Below are 16,053 nucleotides of genomic sequence, written 5' to 3' on the forward strand. Positions count from 1 at the left end.
CACTTCTTTTCCTTCTTTCCTTCTTCCCTTCCCTTCCCTTTCTTTTCCTTCCCTGGACCGTGGCCGTTACGCGCGCCTGCGTCAAAACGCAGAGTATGTATGTACCTAGGTACCTAACCTAAAGGCAAGATAAAAGGCAGAAAAGTCTCATCTCTTCCCTACCTACATACCTACTTACATACATACATATGTACATATGCATGCATGCCATATGTACATAGGTAGGGACTAGGTCAGATAGATACTTTGAAAAAGAAAATAAACACCTCGTAACGCCGCAGCGGCGAACTCTATATCCCTTAGCTAAAGTCAATGTACGGGCGGTGACGGAGCCGGAGCCGGCTCCATGTCTAGACAGGCGAGTAGAATACGTAGAGATAGAGTTGGACAAACGAGGCGGGGATGGATCCATTCAATTCAGATTTCAGACGGCGCGCGGCCTCGGAGAATTAAGTTTGTAGAAAACGAGTGCTGTTAAGAAACGCACACATTGCATGACAAGAGTTAACTACTAGAACTAAGCCGATTTAGCTTCTTCCGTAGTCTAATATCCGATAGCGCCCCCTTCCAAGAACGCCATAACCATGCGACCGACCCCATGCTGCGAAAAAAACCCAACGAGCGACCCCACCGTCCCTCTAGACGCCACGCCTTGCTTACATTTGTCTGTCTGTGTGCATATACGTTGTACAGAAAAAAAACCCTTACTTCGCGCGATCCTATAGCAGCGCAGTACCTCGCTCGCCCTATTTCTTAGCGGGTAGCGCTGGTGGCCCCATCTTGCCAGCACCAGTATCGACCTTCTTATTGGGGTGTTCAGGGACCTTGAAGCCACCGTTGGCACTACTAGCTGTCCCGCCCCCGGCCACCTGGGTAAAGGTGCCGCCCTTGAACCAGCGGTCCTCCTCCGCCTTTCGCTTGCGATTAAGCTCAGCTTGAACCTTGGGGTCTACAAGCTCTAGTCCCTGAACTGGTGTGAATGCTAGAGACGAGGCTGTCCCTGCACCTCCTCCGATAGTGGACCCTACCCCTGAAGTTCGTAGACCCTTACCACGAAGGTCGATGTTACCTGATTGGCCAAACCCGCGCAATGACGAAGCTGAACCGCCAATAGGCGTAGCTCCTCCCCAGCCTTTATGCTTTTGACTAAGCTTCGCTCGTGTCCGGTTATCAATCTGCACTCCACGGATTCGTCCATCGTTTGTCTGGCCGATCATTCCCATGCCCGTAGTAGAGTCTCCAATTCCGTAGTCTGTTTCCTTCTCCTCCTTGCCGAACACCATGCGGTTCTGAGCTTTGCGAAGGTCAGTCATCGCAGTTGCCTCCTTGGCCTTGCGAGCCCGTCGACCACCCCGCTTACGTGAGGGTTTGTCATCCGGGGCCGGTAGCGCTCGTTGACCCTTGTTCGGTGGCGGTTCCGTCAGTTTGTCTAACCTCTCTAGGCATTGACCCCTGAGTTCTTCGCCATATGATCCATCAGGGTTTGAGTGGCCAGTATCCGCGCGTGCAGCTAGGACGAGCTTCGCCGCCACCGCCTTCATAGCCTTCTTCTTTAGATCTGTTGGGATGCCACGGATGATTGGTGAATGGTACAAGTAACCTTGCTGTTTCACGCCCACATTGGTGGCGAATGCCGTATTGCCTGATCTTTTCGAGCCCCAAGCTGCAAGATTGCAGGCAGGCGCCCGGGAAAGATTTGTTAAACCTCCCGCCGTATTAATTAATTGCGCAGCAGTCAAGGATCCGACTAGGGCTGTAAGGTTAGGAGCAAATATGTTCATTCGAGACTGCACGTAGTCTGTAAGTGTTTTCTTAGCCTTGTCCATCTTGATCATCATATGACAGGCTTTCAGAATGCGTTCAAGTTCCTCCTGACTTATTTCACGGCCTTTCGTTGTAGTAGCTTCAACGGTGACAATCATCAGCGACGGTCCATCTAGAACCGACTTGAGCGATTCGCCCAGAGGATTGTCGGCCGAGCCTTGAAGCGCTCTGATGCTATCCGAATCCATAGGTCCATTTCCCAGGATGGCTACAACCTTAGCATACTCGATCGGGTTCTGAACAAGCGTTTCAAGTTCGGGGAATCGAGCGGAGTAATGGTCTCTGATGAACTTATGGACCTTCATGATCTCGCCATCGATCTGAGTGGAGAGAGTGTTGGATTCAGTGAGGATCTTGTACTCGGGGTTGTCCTCAATGTTACCTATATTGGTTGTGTGTGGCGTGAGAGGTTTTGATTGGTAGTGGGCGATATCCTATAAGGTCGTAACCAGTCGGTCAGGTCTAGCTCAGGATAGGAGATGTAAACATTTCATCACTGTTCATAGTGTGAAGTGAGGGAGTAGAGGGTAAACTAACCTTAAGCAGAGGGTCCAGTCTGTCCATAACAGTAGTAACCTTACGGATATCTTTAACTCCGCCTAGTTGCATCTTCTCGACCTTAGCCTTGGTGGCTTCTTCGTCTTCCACGGGTTCGACGGCGCCCACGCCACCCATTTCTTCGTCCTCATCGGGCTCTTCTTCATCGCCGTCTAGCACCATGTCGCTATTATCGTGGCTTGCCGGAGGGCCAATAGCTGGCCCATCGAGGTCAAGTCCGGTGTCATTTTGTTCCTCGCCATTTTCGGACCCCGAGTCCTCAAAGTCCTGCAGCAACTCCTCCGCTAGAGTCGACATGGCGTCGAACGGTAGTATATCGTCAGACGATGGCGTAATTCGATGAGATAAACTATTAACTCAAAAGTAGATGGGATACGTAGTTTACTACGCTTATATGAAAGGTGAGGAGAAATCCGGGAAACGTCGATGGTTCTTTGTGTATGAAGGTGGGCAAATTCCAATTGCGACAAGCCAAATCAAAAAAGATGTACTATGTAGAAGAAGTTGGTCGCAGCCTTCCAGCCTTCTTAGTCGCGACTACAATTTAATGTGGAACCTTAAGCTTCGCATCCAATCACAACTCTCCTTAGGTCAAGTCAACGGTCGGTAAAACCAATTCTTCCGTGAATTTACTGGGATTAAACCCACTTTAATAATTGAACTGATCTCGTCGCGTTTTGTTATCTCTAATCAGCCTCGCCAACCTCTTATAACATATACAACCTATACAACCTGCCCTTGGCTCAAAACCAAACGCTTTGGTTGGCACAGCCATACCACACCATACCTTCCCAATCATCCTTTATTTTCAATCTTCATATTGTCTCCTACACATATATCACCCTACGGATACCATTCACTAAAGTCAAGATGGAGTCCTCACGCGGCCCTCCAAGGGTGAAGAACAAGGCCGCCGCGCCTATTCAAATCTCTGCCGAGCAGCTGCTCCGAGAAGCGGTAGACCGACAGGAGACGTCCCTACAGGCACCCACTCAGCGCTTTGGCGACCTCGAAGAGCTCCATGAGTTCCAGGGTCGGAAGCGAAGGGAGTTTGAGAGCTTCGTTCGCCGAAATACGATTAATATGAACAACTGGATGCGCTATGCTGCATGGGAACTTGAGCAGAAGGAATTCAAGCGCGCGCGATCCATCTTCGAGCGAGCCCTCGACGTCGATCCTACGTCTGTCGTGTTATGGATTCGCTATATCGAGGCCGAGATGAAAAACAGGAATATCAATCATGCGAGAAACCTACTTGATCGTGCCGTCACTATCCTACCTAGGATCGACAAGCTATGGTACAAATATGTCTACATGGAAGAGATGTTGGGTAATATTCCTGGTACGAGACAGGTATTTGAGAGATGGATGGCCTGGGAGCCGGACGAGGCAGCATGGAGCGCGTACATCAAACTCGAGAAACGTTACGGCGAATTCCAACGTGCCCGGGATATCTTCGAGCGCTTTACAATCGTACACCCGGAACCGCGTAATTGGATTAAATGGGCCAAATTCGAAGAAGAGGTTGGGACAAGTGATCTAGTCAGAGAAGTTTTCGGCGCTGCAGTTGAGGCCTTGGGCGACGAATTTGTTGACGAGAGGCTTTTTATTGCTTACGCTAGATTCGAGACGAAGCTCAAGGAGTACGAGCGAGCTAGGGCCATTTACAAATACGCTCTAGACCGCCTCCCTCGTTCAAAGTCCATGGGTTTACACAAGGCGTACACGACCTTCGAAAAACAGTATGGCGACAGGGATGGCGTAGAGGACGTAATATTATCAAAGAGAAGGAGACACTACGAAGACCAAATCAAGGAGAATCCGAAGAACTACGATATATGGTTCGACTACGCTCGGTTAGAAGAGACTTCAGGTGACCTGGATCGGGTGAGAGATGTATACGAGCGAGCTGTAGCTCAGATCCCGCCGACGCAAGAAAAGAGGCATTGGCGCCGATACATTTACTTGTGGATCTTTTACGCTATCTGGGAGGAGATGGAAGCCAAGGATATTGACCGAGCGCGCCAGATTTATAAGCTATGCCTCGACCTGATACCCCACAAGAAATTCACATTTGCTAAGGTCTGGTTGTTGAGGGCGCAGTTTGAAATTCGGCAGGGTGAGCTCACAACCGCACGAAAAACGCTAGGGCAAGCAATCGGCATGTGTCCGAAGGACAAGCTGTTTAAGGGTTATATTGAGTTGGAATTAAAGCTATTTGAGTTTGTGCGGTGTCGAACCCTTTACGAAAAGCACATCGAGTGGAATCCAGCCAACTGCCAGACGTGGATCAAGTTTGCCGAGCTCGAAAGGGGATTGGACGACCTCGACAGGACAAGAGCCATTTTCGAGCTCGCTATTAACCAGCCCGTGCTCGATATGCCGGAACTGTTATGGAAGGCATATATCGACTTCGAGGAAGAGGAAGGCGAGTACGACAAGACGCGCAACCTGTACGAGAGACTTCTGGAGAAGACAGATCATGTCAAGGTCTGGATCAGCTATGCGCACTTCGAGATCAACATCCCAGAAGAAGACGAGGAAGAAGCGGGCGAAGAAGAGGAGCGGCCTGTCAGCGAGGAGGCCAAGACCAGAGCCCGCAATGTATTCGAGCGTGCTCACAAGCGCATGAAGGAGAAGGAGCTCAAGGAAGAGAGAGTTTCTCTACTCAACGCTTGGCTGTCGTTCGAGCGTACGCATGGGTCGGCAGAGGATATCGAGAAAGTCCAGAAGCAGATGCCACGGAGGACGAAGCGCAGGCGCAGACTGGAAGACGACACGTTCGAAGAGTATATCGACTACGTATTCCCCGCAGACGACGAACAGAAGCAAGATCTATCAAAGATGCTTGCCATGGCTCAGGCCTGGAAGCAAGGGGGTGGTGCCGTCAGCTAATCGAGATAGATAGATGCGCGCATTCTATTCTTAGCGTATCAGATGGAAATACCATACAAGTCGACGGTTCGATATTGTACATAATAGGCTGTTTCACATATTTAGAGCAAAGAAGCCGGTCTAATAGGGCCTCTGCGAACTGGTCGAATATTAAATTACCAGTTCGAAACCAAACCTAATCATCTTGAGACACCTTACCTACGTCTGTGTTTCTCCCCCAGTTTCTATAGGACTATAAATTGTATTATTGTGAGAGATATCAAAGCACTTACAGCTCCATTCTGAACTATGCCAAGAAGGCTGGTGGGGAGGGTAGCTAGCCATGCGGCTCGGCTGCCTCCATATCGCCAAGCCATCGACAGAGCTTGAAGGAACTACATTCTAGAATCTCAAGGCGTGGTATGTATGCAGCTCATACAACCTTCTACTCAGTATACCCATAAGAGCGACTAACTAGGTAGTTTCTCCCACCTAATCCCTAACTCCCGAATAGCCACTACCTATACACCCGGAGCGATACAGACGTAACACGGGACTGACTTTGACTACCTCCATACTATGTACACCACCTGCCTGATAAGCTACTTGGTACACGTGCGGAACCAAAGGGGATCGTTAGCTGCCAGAGGCGCATGACAGGGTCCGCCGTCCACAACCCAGAATTGGGGAATCCGACTCCAAGTTTAGGTACCTACATACCCACTCTGCCTACGTACCCTTTCCCCAAGGAGTAATCCTCCGCGCGTGCCCACGTTTTTCTTTCGATCCGGCCACGGGGAGGAAGATCCAGGAATCAAATCACATCAACATCGTGGGGGGAGGCGGTCAGCACGATGATGTCATGACTTTTGCTGGCGAGGATGGGAGATATGTTATGTATGTATGTAGCGCCGTATAGTTGCATTAGGTAGTAGTATATTATGTAGTAGAGGCATGCAAGCTCGTAGGTAAGAAAGAGAGAGATAGAGAGAGATTAATTGGACATTGGCAGCTATTGCTAGTGCAGGAAATAGGGAGGTATGTACGAAGTAAAGAGGGTATTTTATTTTACTACAGTACATACATACATACATATACCAACCTAGTGAACACTATCTCCGATCCGTACTGCATCTCCCGATCTCAAGTAAGTTTAGTAGGTTGACATCTCTCTCCCTAGAGTAGTAGGATAAACCGGTATAAGTGTGAAAAGTATTTCAATACCGAGCATATGTCCCTAGATGTACCCCATTCCCACCGGCATACCCGGCCCTACTTACAGGAATCGATTCGGGAGCCCGAGTGCCTGTGTATCTATCCCAGCGTATGCAGACAAGGGAGCATGTATGTATGTGCGTATGTACGCCGATGCAAACAGGGGACATCACTGCAGTCATATATGGCCAGATGCAGTCCTCATGACAAGTTATATTCCGGTTGCTTGATAGGCTATACTTGTGCCCAACGACCTCTCGTCAGGTATCAGTACTATGTATGCAGATCACATATTAAGCATGTAAACGCATTATATGAGAATGCAGATATAGCAGCGTCAAAAAAGCATGAGAGTCCATAATTTAACTTGTGATAGACTGTAAAAGAAGGAAGATATAAATGTAATGCTTGTTTTAAAGAAACGGAAAAGTCTTTCATGACATCGTCCAATCGGAAATAGTCTCAAGGTCGTCATCGTCGTCATCAAATAGGTAGTCATAGTATATCACCCCCGGAAATACCCAAAGATCTTGAAAACCTGCAGCGTCCCCCCATCCCCAATTTCCCCTCTCCATCTCCATTTATACACACCGTCCCCCCCGGGTACGTGTACCTATAGTAGTATCCTTAGATCCCCCGTTCGCGATTCCCAACCGAATCATCTATCAAATCCCATCCTAACTTGCCACGCGTGCGCTAATATGTCCCACTGTTCCCCTTTTCTGTCCTTCCCACTTGTCGGAACCGTTGTCATCTGGATCCTACCGAGTCCCAATAAAAAGCCCTGCAGATCCTGTTACTATCCCTGTGCATATCCTCATTACGGCCGTTGACTGGTTCCGAACCCCCAAATAGAATTTCGTGATAGCAGAGATGTAAACCCGTGGCATCCGGTTAGCGAGAGAACGTCCACTGGTAGACGTCCCTGTTCCGCGCTTGTGCTGCAAGAGGGCCGGTGCTCCAGACGCCTGGGTCCGTTTTCGGTGACGCAGGTAAGAATCAGGTAGCACAAGAACACCCTTGCTGCATTACAGCGGGATATATACATTAGTCGTCGCGATGGTGGTGGTGGCGGCGATGACGCCCATCTGTCACACATTAATCAGGATCAGCGAGTTGCTCAGTTATATATCATAGTAAATAGTAAAATTTCGCGTATCATAAGAGATTCAGAAGAGATAAAAGAAACCAATGCGACGAGCGAGATTTTGTTTTTATTTCAAAACAGCCGGGGTTAGTTCAGCAGTGACGCGAGGCAAGCAGTTTTCATCTTATTCCAAACGCCCTCTATACACCAATCTTGTATATTTTCCCAAAAACATCAATCGCAGTAAATCGTCAAGTCGTCAAAGGGGGTACGGTACAGTGCAGGTATTATGCTCTGCAAACCGTTATATGTAGTTGGCGCAGAAAGGAGTAGGGTCTATGCAGGTCAATGCATAGTGGTGGATAACCCTACCCTATCACCTCCTGTCGTATCCCTCCGGAGGTGCAGGTAAGGCAGAATAAGGGTTCCCGTCAGTGTAATGGGGCCCATCGTCATACCGATTCTCCCGCGGCGGAACTGAAGAGCGCCAATTGTCAGTCCTTGACCTGCCACTAGAGCTGGAATTTGCCTGCCTAAGTCGCTCCAACCGCTTCTCATGACGCCTTTGTTTCTCTTCATTCCATTCTTTAATTGCTTTGGCCTGTTCTCGTGCCTCCTTGAGCTCCGAGAGAGCGCCCTTGACGCCTAGTGCCGCGATGCCAACCGAGGCCGCATCTTGCAAGAGTGCCTTAGTTTTCAACTTCCGAGCCTCCTCCGGGCTCAGTTTACCTTCTTTAACTGCTCTATGCCTCGCGTCGCGCTGCCCCATGCTACCATACACATTATTAGCAGCATGGATGGCAGCGACAGCTGCTAACCCCGTCGTAATGAGTTGTTTACGTCGCATCTTCGACGTCATCTTCTTATCTTCGTCTGAATCTCCAAGATCACTACTAGAAGCAGAACTGGACCTACCTCCTCGTGAACGGGACGAACTACGCGGTCGTCCACTACCAATAGAACGCTCCTCCTCATCATATTCATCATAACTGTCGTTCGCAGGGCCTCGGCCTCCTCTCATATAGGCACGAGACTTGTGATCATCATCATAGCGGTCATCTGACGGGCTTCTATGACGACTCCGGCGAGAAGACCGGTCGTCAGGGTGATCATCGTCTTTGTCATCAGGATCATTTCCCAGGCCAATTTTAGCCAGACTGCGTCGTGTCTTATCAACGATACTGCGGCTACGGCTGCGGCGCCTTGGGGGCGAGGGGCTTCGGCTATCGTATGAATCGATACTATCCCGACGAGGACGAGATCGAGACCGACTCCGGCTACTAATAAGCTTTTTAGCCCCCAAAGCTCCCAAGCCTGCCGTAGCTAGCGCCGCAAGACCGGGTCCTCCGCCACCCTCGGAGCGTGCACGAGAGCGGGACCTGCTCCGACCTGTCCTTCTATCTTCCTCAATGTCCTTTCTGGAGCCATTGAGCATGCGGTTACCAAGAAGGCCACCGATAACGGATTCCACAAGGTGGCGTTTGCTATCCTTGGAAGGATCATGAGCGGCATCGATAGTTGCAGCACCGGCAGCCGCGGTAAGAACTCGCTTCATCTTCTCTCCCTTCCATCCGCCAGGCTCCTTCGCAACACGGAAAGCCTCTGCGGCGCCTGCAACGAGCGATGCCTTGGCGGCCTTTTGCATTCTAGCCGCAGGAGTATCTTTTGAGCTCTTTGTGCTACCTCGCGAACGGTACGAGTCTGGGCTACCGCGGCGACTTCTCGAATCCCTCTCAGAACCGCCACCGGTCAAGGCCTTGATAGCTCCTCCTAGACCAGCTGCGGCCAGGGCGTTTTCAAGAAAAGACTTGTTACCTTTTTGGTGTCTAGAATCGTCATCGTCATCGTCGGAATAGTACTCGACAACTTTACCGTCTCGTCCCTTGTGAGCAACGTAGGTTGATTTTTTGTCATCTTTACTGGCGTGTTTGCTATAATACTCCACTCCTTGGTAGCCGGCAAGTGCGCCGGCAGCGCCAAGAGCAGCGGAGGCGGCTATGTTGCGATGAACTTCGGCGCCATCCTTCTCCGCTTCACGGCGATCCCATAACTCTTTGGCGCCGGCAACGAGGAGACCACCCGCGACAGCGGCAATGATCTTTTCTTGCTTAGATAGAACGCGCTTGCGGGCCCTCTCCTCCTCCTCGTAATAAACACTGCCGGGCTTCTTACGAGAGTGGTAATCCCGTGCACCGTCGTGTCGGCGGGAGTCATAGTAGTAATCATCGTACCCAGGATCGGCGGATTTGGCTCTACGGATATCTCGGGAGTAACCAGGAGGGGGAAAGTCTCTATTAACTTCCTCGACGGAAATCTGGTCACTATCTTCCCTAGTTCGAGGCACAAGTGCGGTGCGGCTCGTTGGATTTACTCTGTAGTATGTTTCCTGAGTCTCGGTGTACCGGGGACTTGCCCTCTCACGGCGATCATCATGGTAAACCCGGCGAGAATACTCGCGCGGGGGAGGGTCATAAGGGTCGTACGCGGACATGGTTCGCGCGTGTTAGTGGGTGATAGGTGTGATAAGTGTGAGAGTGTAAATTGATGGTTTGTGTAGTTGGAAACGGATCAAACTCTAAACTGATTCAAGAAGTGTCGAAGTTGGGAAGTTATGAGTAATGAACGGCAGAACGGCAGAACAGTAGCACAGCAATTCACAGCGGCGGGGGGAAGGGGGGGGAGGGGGGGCAAGGGCGAGTATTAGGCGCATATGATGCAGTGCCAGTGACGGTGGTGTTGCTAGTGCGTTGCAATTGGAGCGGGGCAATTTATTATCTGCTGCTCCGGGCGAAAACAAGCTTGAAGCTCCGTGTAACCTGACGTCAACCCCTGTAACTAGGCGACACCTTTTAAAAGCAAGATACTCGCTACCTGTCAAATTCAATTTTCTATCTCACCTCAAATTTAATTTAATTTATTGTAGGTAGCAAAGACTTAATATACATACGTACCTATCTATGTAGGGACGTATATTGAGAGAAAATATCCAGCCGTACGCTATTACTAACACTGGGCAGATTCTTTAAAGGAGTCCTAAGCTGCGCCTCGCGGTGAGAGCGATGCAATTAAATGGCTCATTCATGTATGTGCTAACTGAATTTGCCTAACTACCTAACCTACATACAAACTAACGTCATCAGGTTTTTGCTGAAGCAGCTCGGTTTTACGAGGCACATAATCCTAGTATTTAGCAGGGTAGCCCCTACGACGTCTTCACAATATTGCAACCGCAACTGCTGAGGATATAATCTGGTGGAATAGCTGAATAGCCAAGTACGCCGCATCACGACAGGTAATCGTATCTGGCTACCCAACTTTGAACAAATTAAGTTGCTGTTGGGCGTTGTGTTCATTACACAATCAGAACCCGGACGATATCCAATGCCTTCTTAGTGTCTTGTCTATGTCTCAGTATAACGTCACTTGTTCTATTTGTAGCCTATGAACAGTTTGTGGTGTATAAGAGACAGCCTGTCTTTCATTAAAGATCAGATTCACCTTCGACATAGTTCGCCATCGCTGCAAGGCATATCTACCCAATTGTAGATCATATTTTTTCGCGAGTAGTACATAAAACCCATGTAAGGGTACTCGTATTAGGCATATGCTAGCTCGACCATCTTCGTTCGTATAGCGAACGTGACAGCTCAGCCTTCGCCCGAAGTTAATGGTTGATTACATCCCTGTGAATACATGGCGACTATTAATGTAAGACGGAATATTCAAAATCCTATGCGCCGAACAGTTCACCGCGTAAGAGTGCGGCTTAAAGGTCAGGTGAGAGTTACTTCTGCCTCAGAAGTGCTTACGCCCAGTTCGCCGCTATCTGCCAAAGTCCACTAAGCCCTATGTTCGTTTACCTTGTATGAATTTTGGGAAATGGATCAGCTAATAAGTGCCGATGTTCTCGAAGGTAGAAGGGTCAACACGAGTAGTTGTAACTAACCACATAAGAACAACTCGTGTTAGACCAACGTTCCTAGGCCAAATTACGTTCTACCCAGAAAGATCAGTTAGCCTAGAATATTACTTATTCGTAATATACTATGATTTTCTTCTGTAGTTAAAATACTCAGAAGAGACTACCCTTTAAGAATCATAACTACTATAACAACCAGACCACATATTATCACCAAGACATAGCAATTTCAAGAATATGTTTATATGTATATATGTATCGATCCTATAAAGAATGTGCAATGGCAGTAAACAAAGCCTCTATGCACACTTTACCCAGGTCCACCTGCCCACCCACCCCTGGCTTAATGTATGTATGCGCTGAATATGACCATGCAATATGTACGACCTACTAGTATCTAACGATGTCTGGCTCCCAAAACGGGGAAGATCCAGACCACTCGAACTCCGATCCCATGTTACCCCTTTTGAAGTACTCGGAATGAGCTCCGTCCTAAAAGGGGAAGGGAGAAAAAACTGGGAGAGAAAACAAAGAAGCCTGAGCGGGTTGCCTGGTCCTGTTGTGTATGGTATGATATGGTATGTACCGTATATGCTCCTCGAATCCGATAACAACCCCTCGTATTTATGCGCGTATGTAAGTACCTAATATGTATGTAGAAGAGTATGTAGCGACGATGATATATCCCGTTATTATATTATGATCCGAACTGATCGCCGTGGGGTTGACGGCTATTAAGGAAGAGGTCCAAGGTCTCGATATAGAGCTCCTTCTGGCTAGTTGTAGCCTGAACATGTGGGTTCTGCTCGAGGGCCTCAGTCCACTGTTGCCAACGTGTTCCCGGCACGGGATCGCCCCAGTTACGGAGCTCTCGGAGTATGCGGGACATACGGAGGACGAAGGGAGCAAAATGAATGTCTACAAGGCATAGATCTTCTCCGAGGAAGTATGGCCCCTGGGTGGCGGATTAGAGATGTTTTGAAGGGTAAAGTAAGGGATGGAGAACCTACCCTGTCGTTAGCAGCTTGAACAAGAGCCGTTATCTCACTCCGAAGCCTCTCCGCATATTCTGATTGCTTTGTGAAATCGGTAGCCCTAGCGAGAGCGAAGAAAGCCGGAACTATCCTTGCATTGATCTAGATCAACCAGTCAGACTCTGTGTCCTTTACGCAGTAGATATTCGCCAGGGGAACCCACGTGGTCGATCCATAGTCTACAGTTTGCCTTTAATCTAGGGTCTGTGGGAGAGAGGGGTACCGTTTGGTTATGATCCTCAAGCTAGCAAGTTAGACGGTCAGCGATTGAGGGAACCGTCCATAATCGTCTCGCAACCCTAACGACTTACATATTCCAAGATGATGGCACTCTCACCGCTGGCCCAGTCGCCTTCACGAATAGCTGGAACTAGGCCTCGTGGGTTTGCTTCTAGCAACTGGGTTGGGCGCTTAAATGGGTCTGTCTCGCAATACTGATACTGCATACCCTTCGCTTCCAGAGCAATCCATACTCTCTGTGAAAAGGGGCTGACAAGGAGGCTCGTTAGCTTATGAGCCACCTTATGTTCTAGGAGGGTAGCTTACCAAAAGCAAGCAGCATAGAGTTTTAATTCGTGCTCCTTCGAGTGCTTTTTTGCGGTTGCAAGTGCAGCTCCTGACATCCTCCTAGGTAAAGGCTTCTATAGGAGTAAGTTAGTGTGAAGAGTTTTAGCTAGCTGTTAGAACTACTAGATGTGAATAGAAGATAATAGGAGCTGAGCGGGACTATTTGCCACCCTATTCTAATAACAATTGCTTTCCTCCACTATGCCAAAGGGAGATGCTACCGTTCTAGATCACTTGTATCTTGACAGAAGTTTTCCATATATAAACCCGGGTATAAAGGTAATCACAACTATGGTACAAGGAACAACCCACCTGAATCTTCTTTGCTTCTTTCTCTTGCGAGGCAATATACCTCTGTACGGTTGACTTCTTGATCTCATCGCTCTTCTCTAGGCTATGCTTGTGAGGACCAGCGACACCGTCGCCCTTACCGTTCCCGCCATTGCCATTGACTCTTTGTATTGTCCAGAATTTCTCTCCGTTGAGATGAGCATCCATAGGCCGTGGTAGACCGTCGTTAAACATCGGCTGTTGTGGAGATTGATAAACACTCGGCGAAGCTAAATTGAGGTTCGAGTCCCCGTCACCGGGTAGGATCGTCGCTCCCGGAAAGTATTCGGTAATCTTGATTTTAACATCGCATAGATCTCTCTCGCGCGCGCTCCGCTTGCGCTTCTTCTTGGAAGGGTCATCCGATTTGGGCGTTCCTGGTGGTCGTCCCTTCATTCGGCAATCCCAGTAATGCGATATAAAAGGCTTGCGCTTGTACTTTTGGGTGGAACGATGTGAGTAAACATTATCGATATGGGGAAAGTATGTCTCGAATCTAGTTGGTAATTAGTACAAGGACTCAGTTCCAAGAGGAATCCTGCTTCCTACTGGTCATTGGTCAAGATAATCGTATCGTCGACATTAAATAGCTTCTCGCGCCAAGCTTGAAGATCGGGTGGGTCAACGACTATCCTATTAACCAATTGACCATGGGGTCTCGGCTCAGAGGATTCGGCAGCTGAGGAATTGACTTGCGCCGATTGGATGAACATGTCCTCATCTTGTTGAAGCTGAGAAATAGAAGTTGGAGACATGCCATTGTGTGTTAGGATGCCGAATTGACTGGAGGCAGGCGGCGCCGAGCGCGACGATGAAGGGAGAGAAGCATGGTGTTGACGTGGAGTTCGGCGGATGTCGGAGGTCGTTTCGTTATGGGAGCGCTGGAGCGTGTGAGTCGCATTTGGCTCATTATCGAAATTATCTTGGACATGCGAAGTATATTCGCCCTGGACGACGGGGATGGTGGATACGACTTGTAGGCGTTGGAGGTGTTGTTGGAAAACAGGATCGGTAGGATCGAGAGTGGACAGATCGAGGCTCGTATGCGACGAAAGGGTTGGGACACGGAAGTGATGCGACTGTTGAGGGTGATGGTTATGATGGTGAAGTTCGTGCGACAGCGGAGCCTCGGTTCCTGGAGGAGGTGGTTGAGACGTTTGCTGTTGGTGGTGGTGGTGGTGGTGTTGCTGCTGCTGCTGTGTTGGCGGCGGCGGCGGCGGTTGTGGGAAAGATACGGAGGCGGGGTCCATCATGGTTATGCCTTTTGTATATAGCTTGTCTGCTGCTTGGTGACGATGCTGCTTAGTGCCTTTGAACAAACTCGGCGCAGCCCACCCATGTTTTTACCCCATTCTCAAGTCGGATGTCGTAGGCGAAGCGTCTTCGCCGTCATGATTTGACTTCTGCTAGTTGGAGGAATTGGCTTATCCAAGGTAGGCTACGGTAGGTAGTGGAAAGCCAACAAATTGGGTTAATGGAATCGGAATCGGACGATACCGGCAAGTCTGGAAAGAGTCTAGAAATTACCTAGAACGTACAAATGTAGAAAATTAAATTAAAATATAAAAAAATAAGATCAGATAGAAAATGCTAAAATGCCAAAAATGCCAAAAGCGCCGATAGAAGCTGAAAAGTGCAGCTTACGAAATTGCCCCGCCTTGCAGGTCTTTTGCCCCATTTACCTACATAGCAGTTTGTCCCAGTGCGGCCAGACCTACTTCCCTAAGAAGCTTAGTCTAGTCCTAAAGTGACCAAACGAACAACTGTCTACGGAATATCTACCGTATCATCCCATCAATTCCCATAGGCCCCACATGCCGATGAACGGCCCAACTTACACTAATCCTGCACTACATAGTATATTCTGCACTATAAACCACACTATAAGCTACACTAGTATAAAGATACCGGCGGCACAATACAAGGAGCTGATGTATGTAAGTGTAATGGTAATACCTACATGTAATATACTTGGGCCAATAATCATTACCAATAGCGGGAATTGGACCCTGACGATCTAATAAGATCTCATCCATTATATACCTACTCTCAGACTTCGTAGTATTGCCCCTCACTCCTCATTCCCCGGAGACACATACCAAGCTGAAAAATGCTCCAAAGTCTGGTTCCCTTTCTACGAATCAACCTCTCATCACGAGCCACGTTTGAGTTATCCCTCGTGAGAAGGACCCCCTTTCTAGTAATTATGCCGTCGTGATACGAAGGAGCTTACGTGCCCGCATCTGCAGCTTTCTAACCTGGGTACGTGATAGCCATCGAGTCGCCCAATCCTGAGCTGTTCCCGCGATATTTGACAGATAAGAGGCTATTAGATAATAAAAAACATATTTTCCACTCGTCATGTTTATAGATTGCGTCACGCAATACTATATCCAACTTTCAACTCCAACTGGATATCTTCGTAAAATACGCATTTCTTTGGGTATCTGCCTACATCGTAGGATTTCGTCATTTATTTGTCTATGTGAATATGAATGGAGTATATAGATAAGTGAGGCAAGGGTTCCTTTCGCCTTCCGTTACCGACGTACTAGGAAATCCAACCCCGTGCGTCATGTCATGGCAGTCTACTATACAGTTCCAAAAATGAACGCAACCTCCCTGTCGATGTTGCACATGCAACA

General features: G+C 48.7%; 4 protein-coding genes across 4 annotated transcripts; 1 reads left to right on the plus strand and 3 right to left on the minus strand.

Annotated features, from left to right (window-relative positions):
• Positions 1–396: 396 nt before the first annotated feature.
• On the minus strand, positions 397–2,886 carry F4817DRAFT_335993 (pre-mRNA splicing factor). Its single transcript, XM_049303074.1, has 2 exons — positions 2,362–2,886; positions 397–2,258 (listed from the first exon to the last, which is right to left on the minus strand). The coding sequence occupies exons 1-2, from the start codon at positions 2,677–2,679 to the stop codon at positions 747–749; spliced, it is 1,830 nt and encodes a 609-aa protein (XP_049159530.1). The 5' UTR covers positions 2,680–2,886; the 3' UTR covers positions 397–746.
• Positions 2,887–3,056: 170 nt separating this feature from the next.
• Positions 3,057–5,882, plus strand: F4817DRAFT_93278 (cell cycle control protein). The gene has a single exon (XM_049308061.1). It carries the CDS (start codon positions 3,253–3,255, stop codon positions 5,275–5,277), a length of 2,025 nt encoding a protein of 674 aa, XP_049159531.1. The 5' UTR covers positions 3,057–3,252; the 3' UTR covers positions 5,278–5,882.
• A 1,870-nt stretch (positions 5,883–7,752) lies between these two features.
• Positions 7,753–10,235, minus strand: F4817DRAFT_93275 (uncharacterized protein). The gene has a single exon (XM_049308060.1). It carries the CDS (start codon positions 10,047–10,049, stop codon positions 7,935–7,937), a length of 2,115 nt encoding a protein of 704 aa, XP_049159532.1. The 5' UTR covers positions 10,050–10,235; the 3' UTR covers positions 7,753–7,934.
• Positions 10,236–11,665: 1,430 nt separating this feature from the next.
• F4817DRAFT_336004 (uncharacterized protein) lies at positions 11,666–15,170 on the minus strand. The gene is made up of 7 exons (XM_049303076.1): positions 13,958–15,170; positions 13,391–13,904; positions 13,058–13,152; positions 12,823–13,000; positions 12,675–12,755; positions 12,488–12,613; positions 11,666–12,432 (listed from the first exon to the last, which is right to left on the minus strand). Exons 1-7 carry the CDS (start codon positions 14,659–14,661, stop codon positions 12,175–12,177), a joined length of 1,956 nt encoding a protein of 651 aa, XP_049159533.1. The 5' UTR covers positions 14,662–15,170; the 3' UTR covers positions 11,666–12,174.
• Between the last annotated feature and the right edge of the window lie 883 nt (positions 15,171–16,053).

The sequence above is a fragment of the Daldinia loculata genome, assembly GCF_022478755.1.
Source record: "Daldinia loculata strain CBS 113971 unplaced genomic scaffold F4817scaffold_21, whole genome shotgun sequence".
Classification (NCBI taxonomy): domain Eukaryota; kingdom Fungi; phylum Ascomycota; class Sordariomycetes; order Xylariales; family Hypoxylaceae; genus Daldinia; species Daldinia loculata.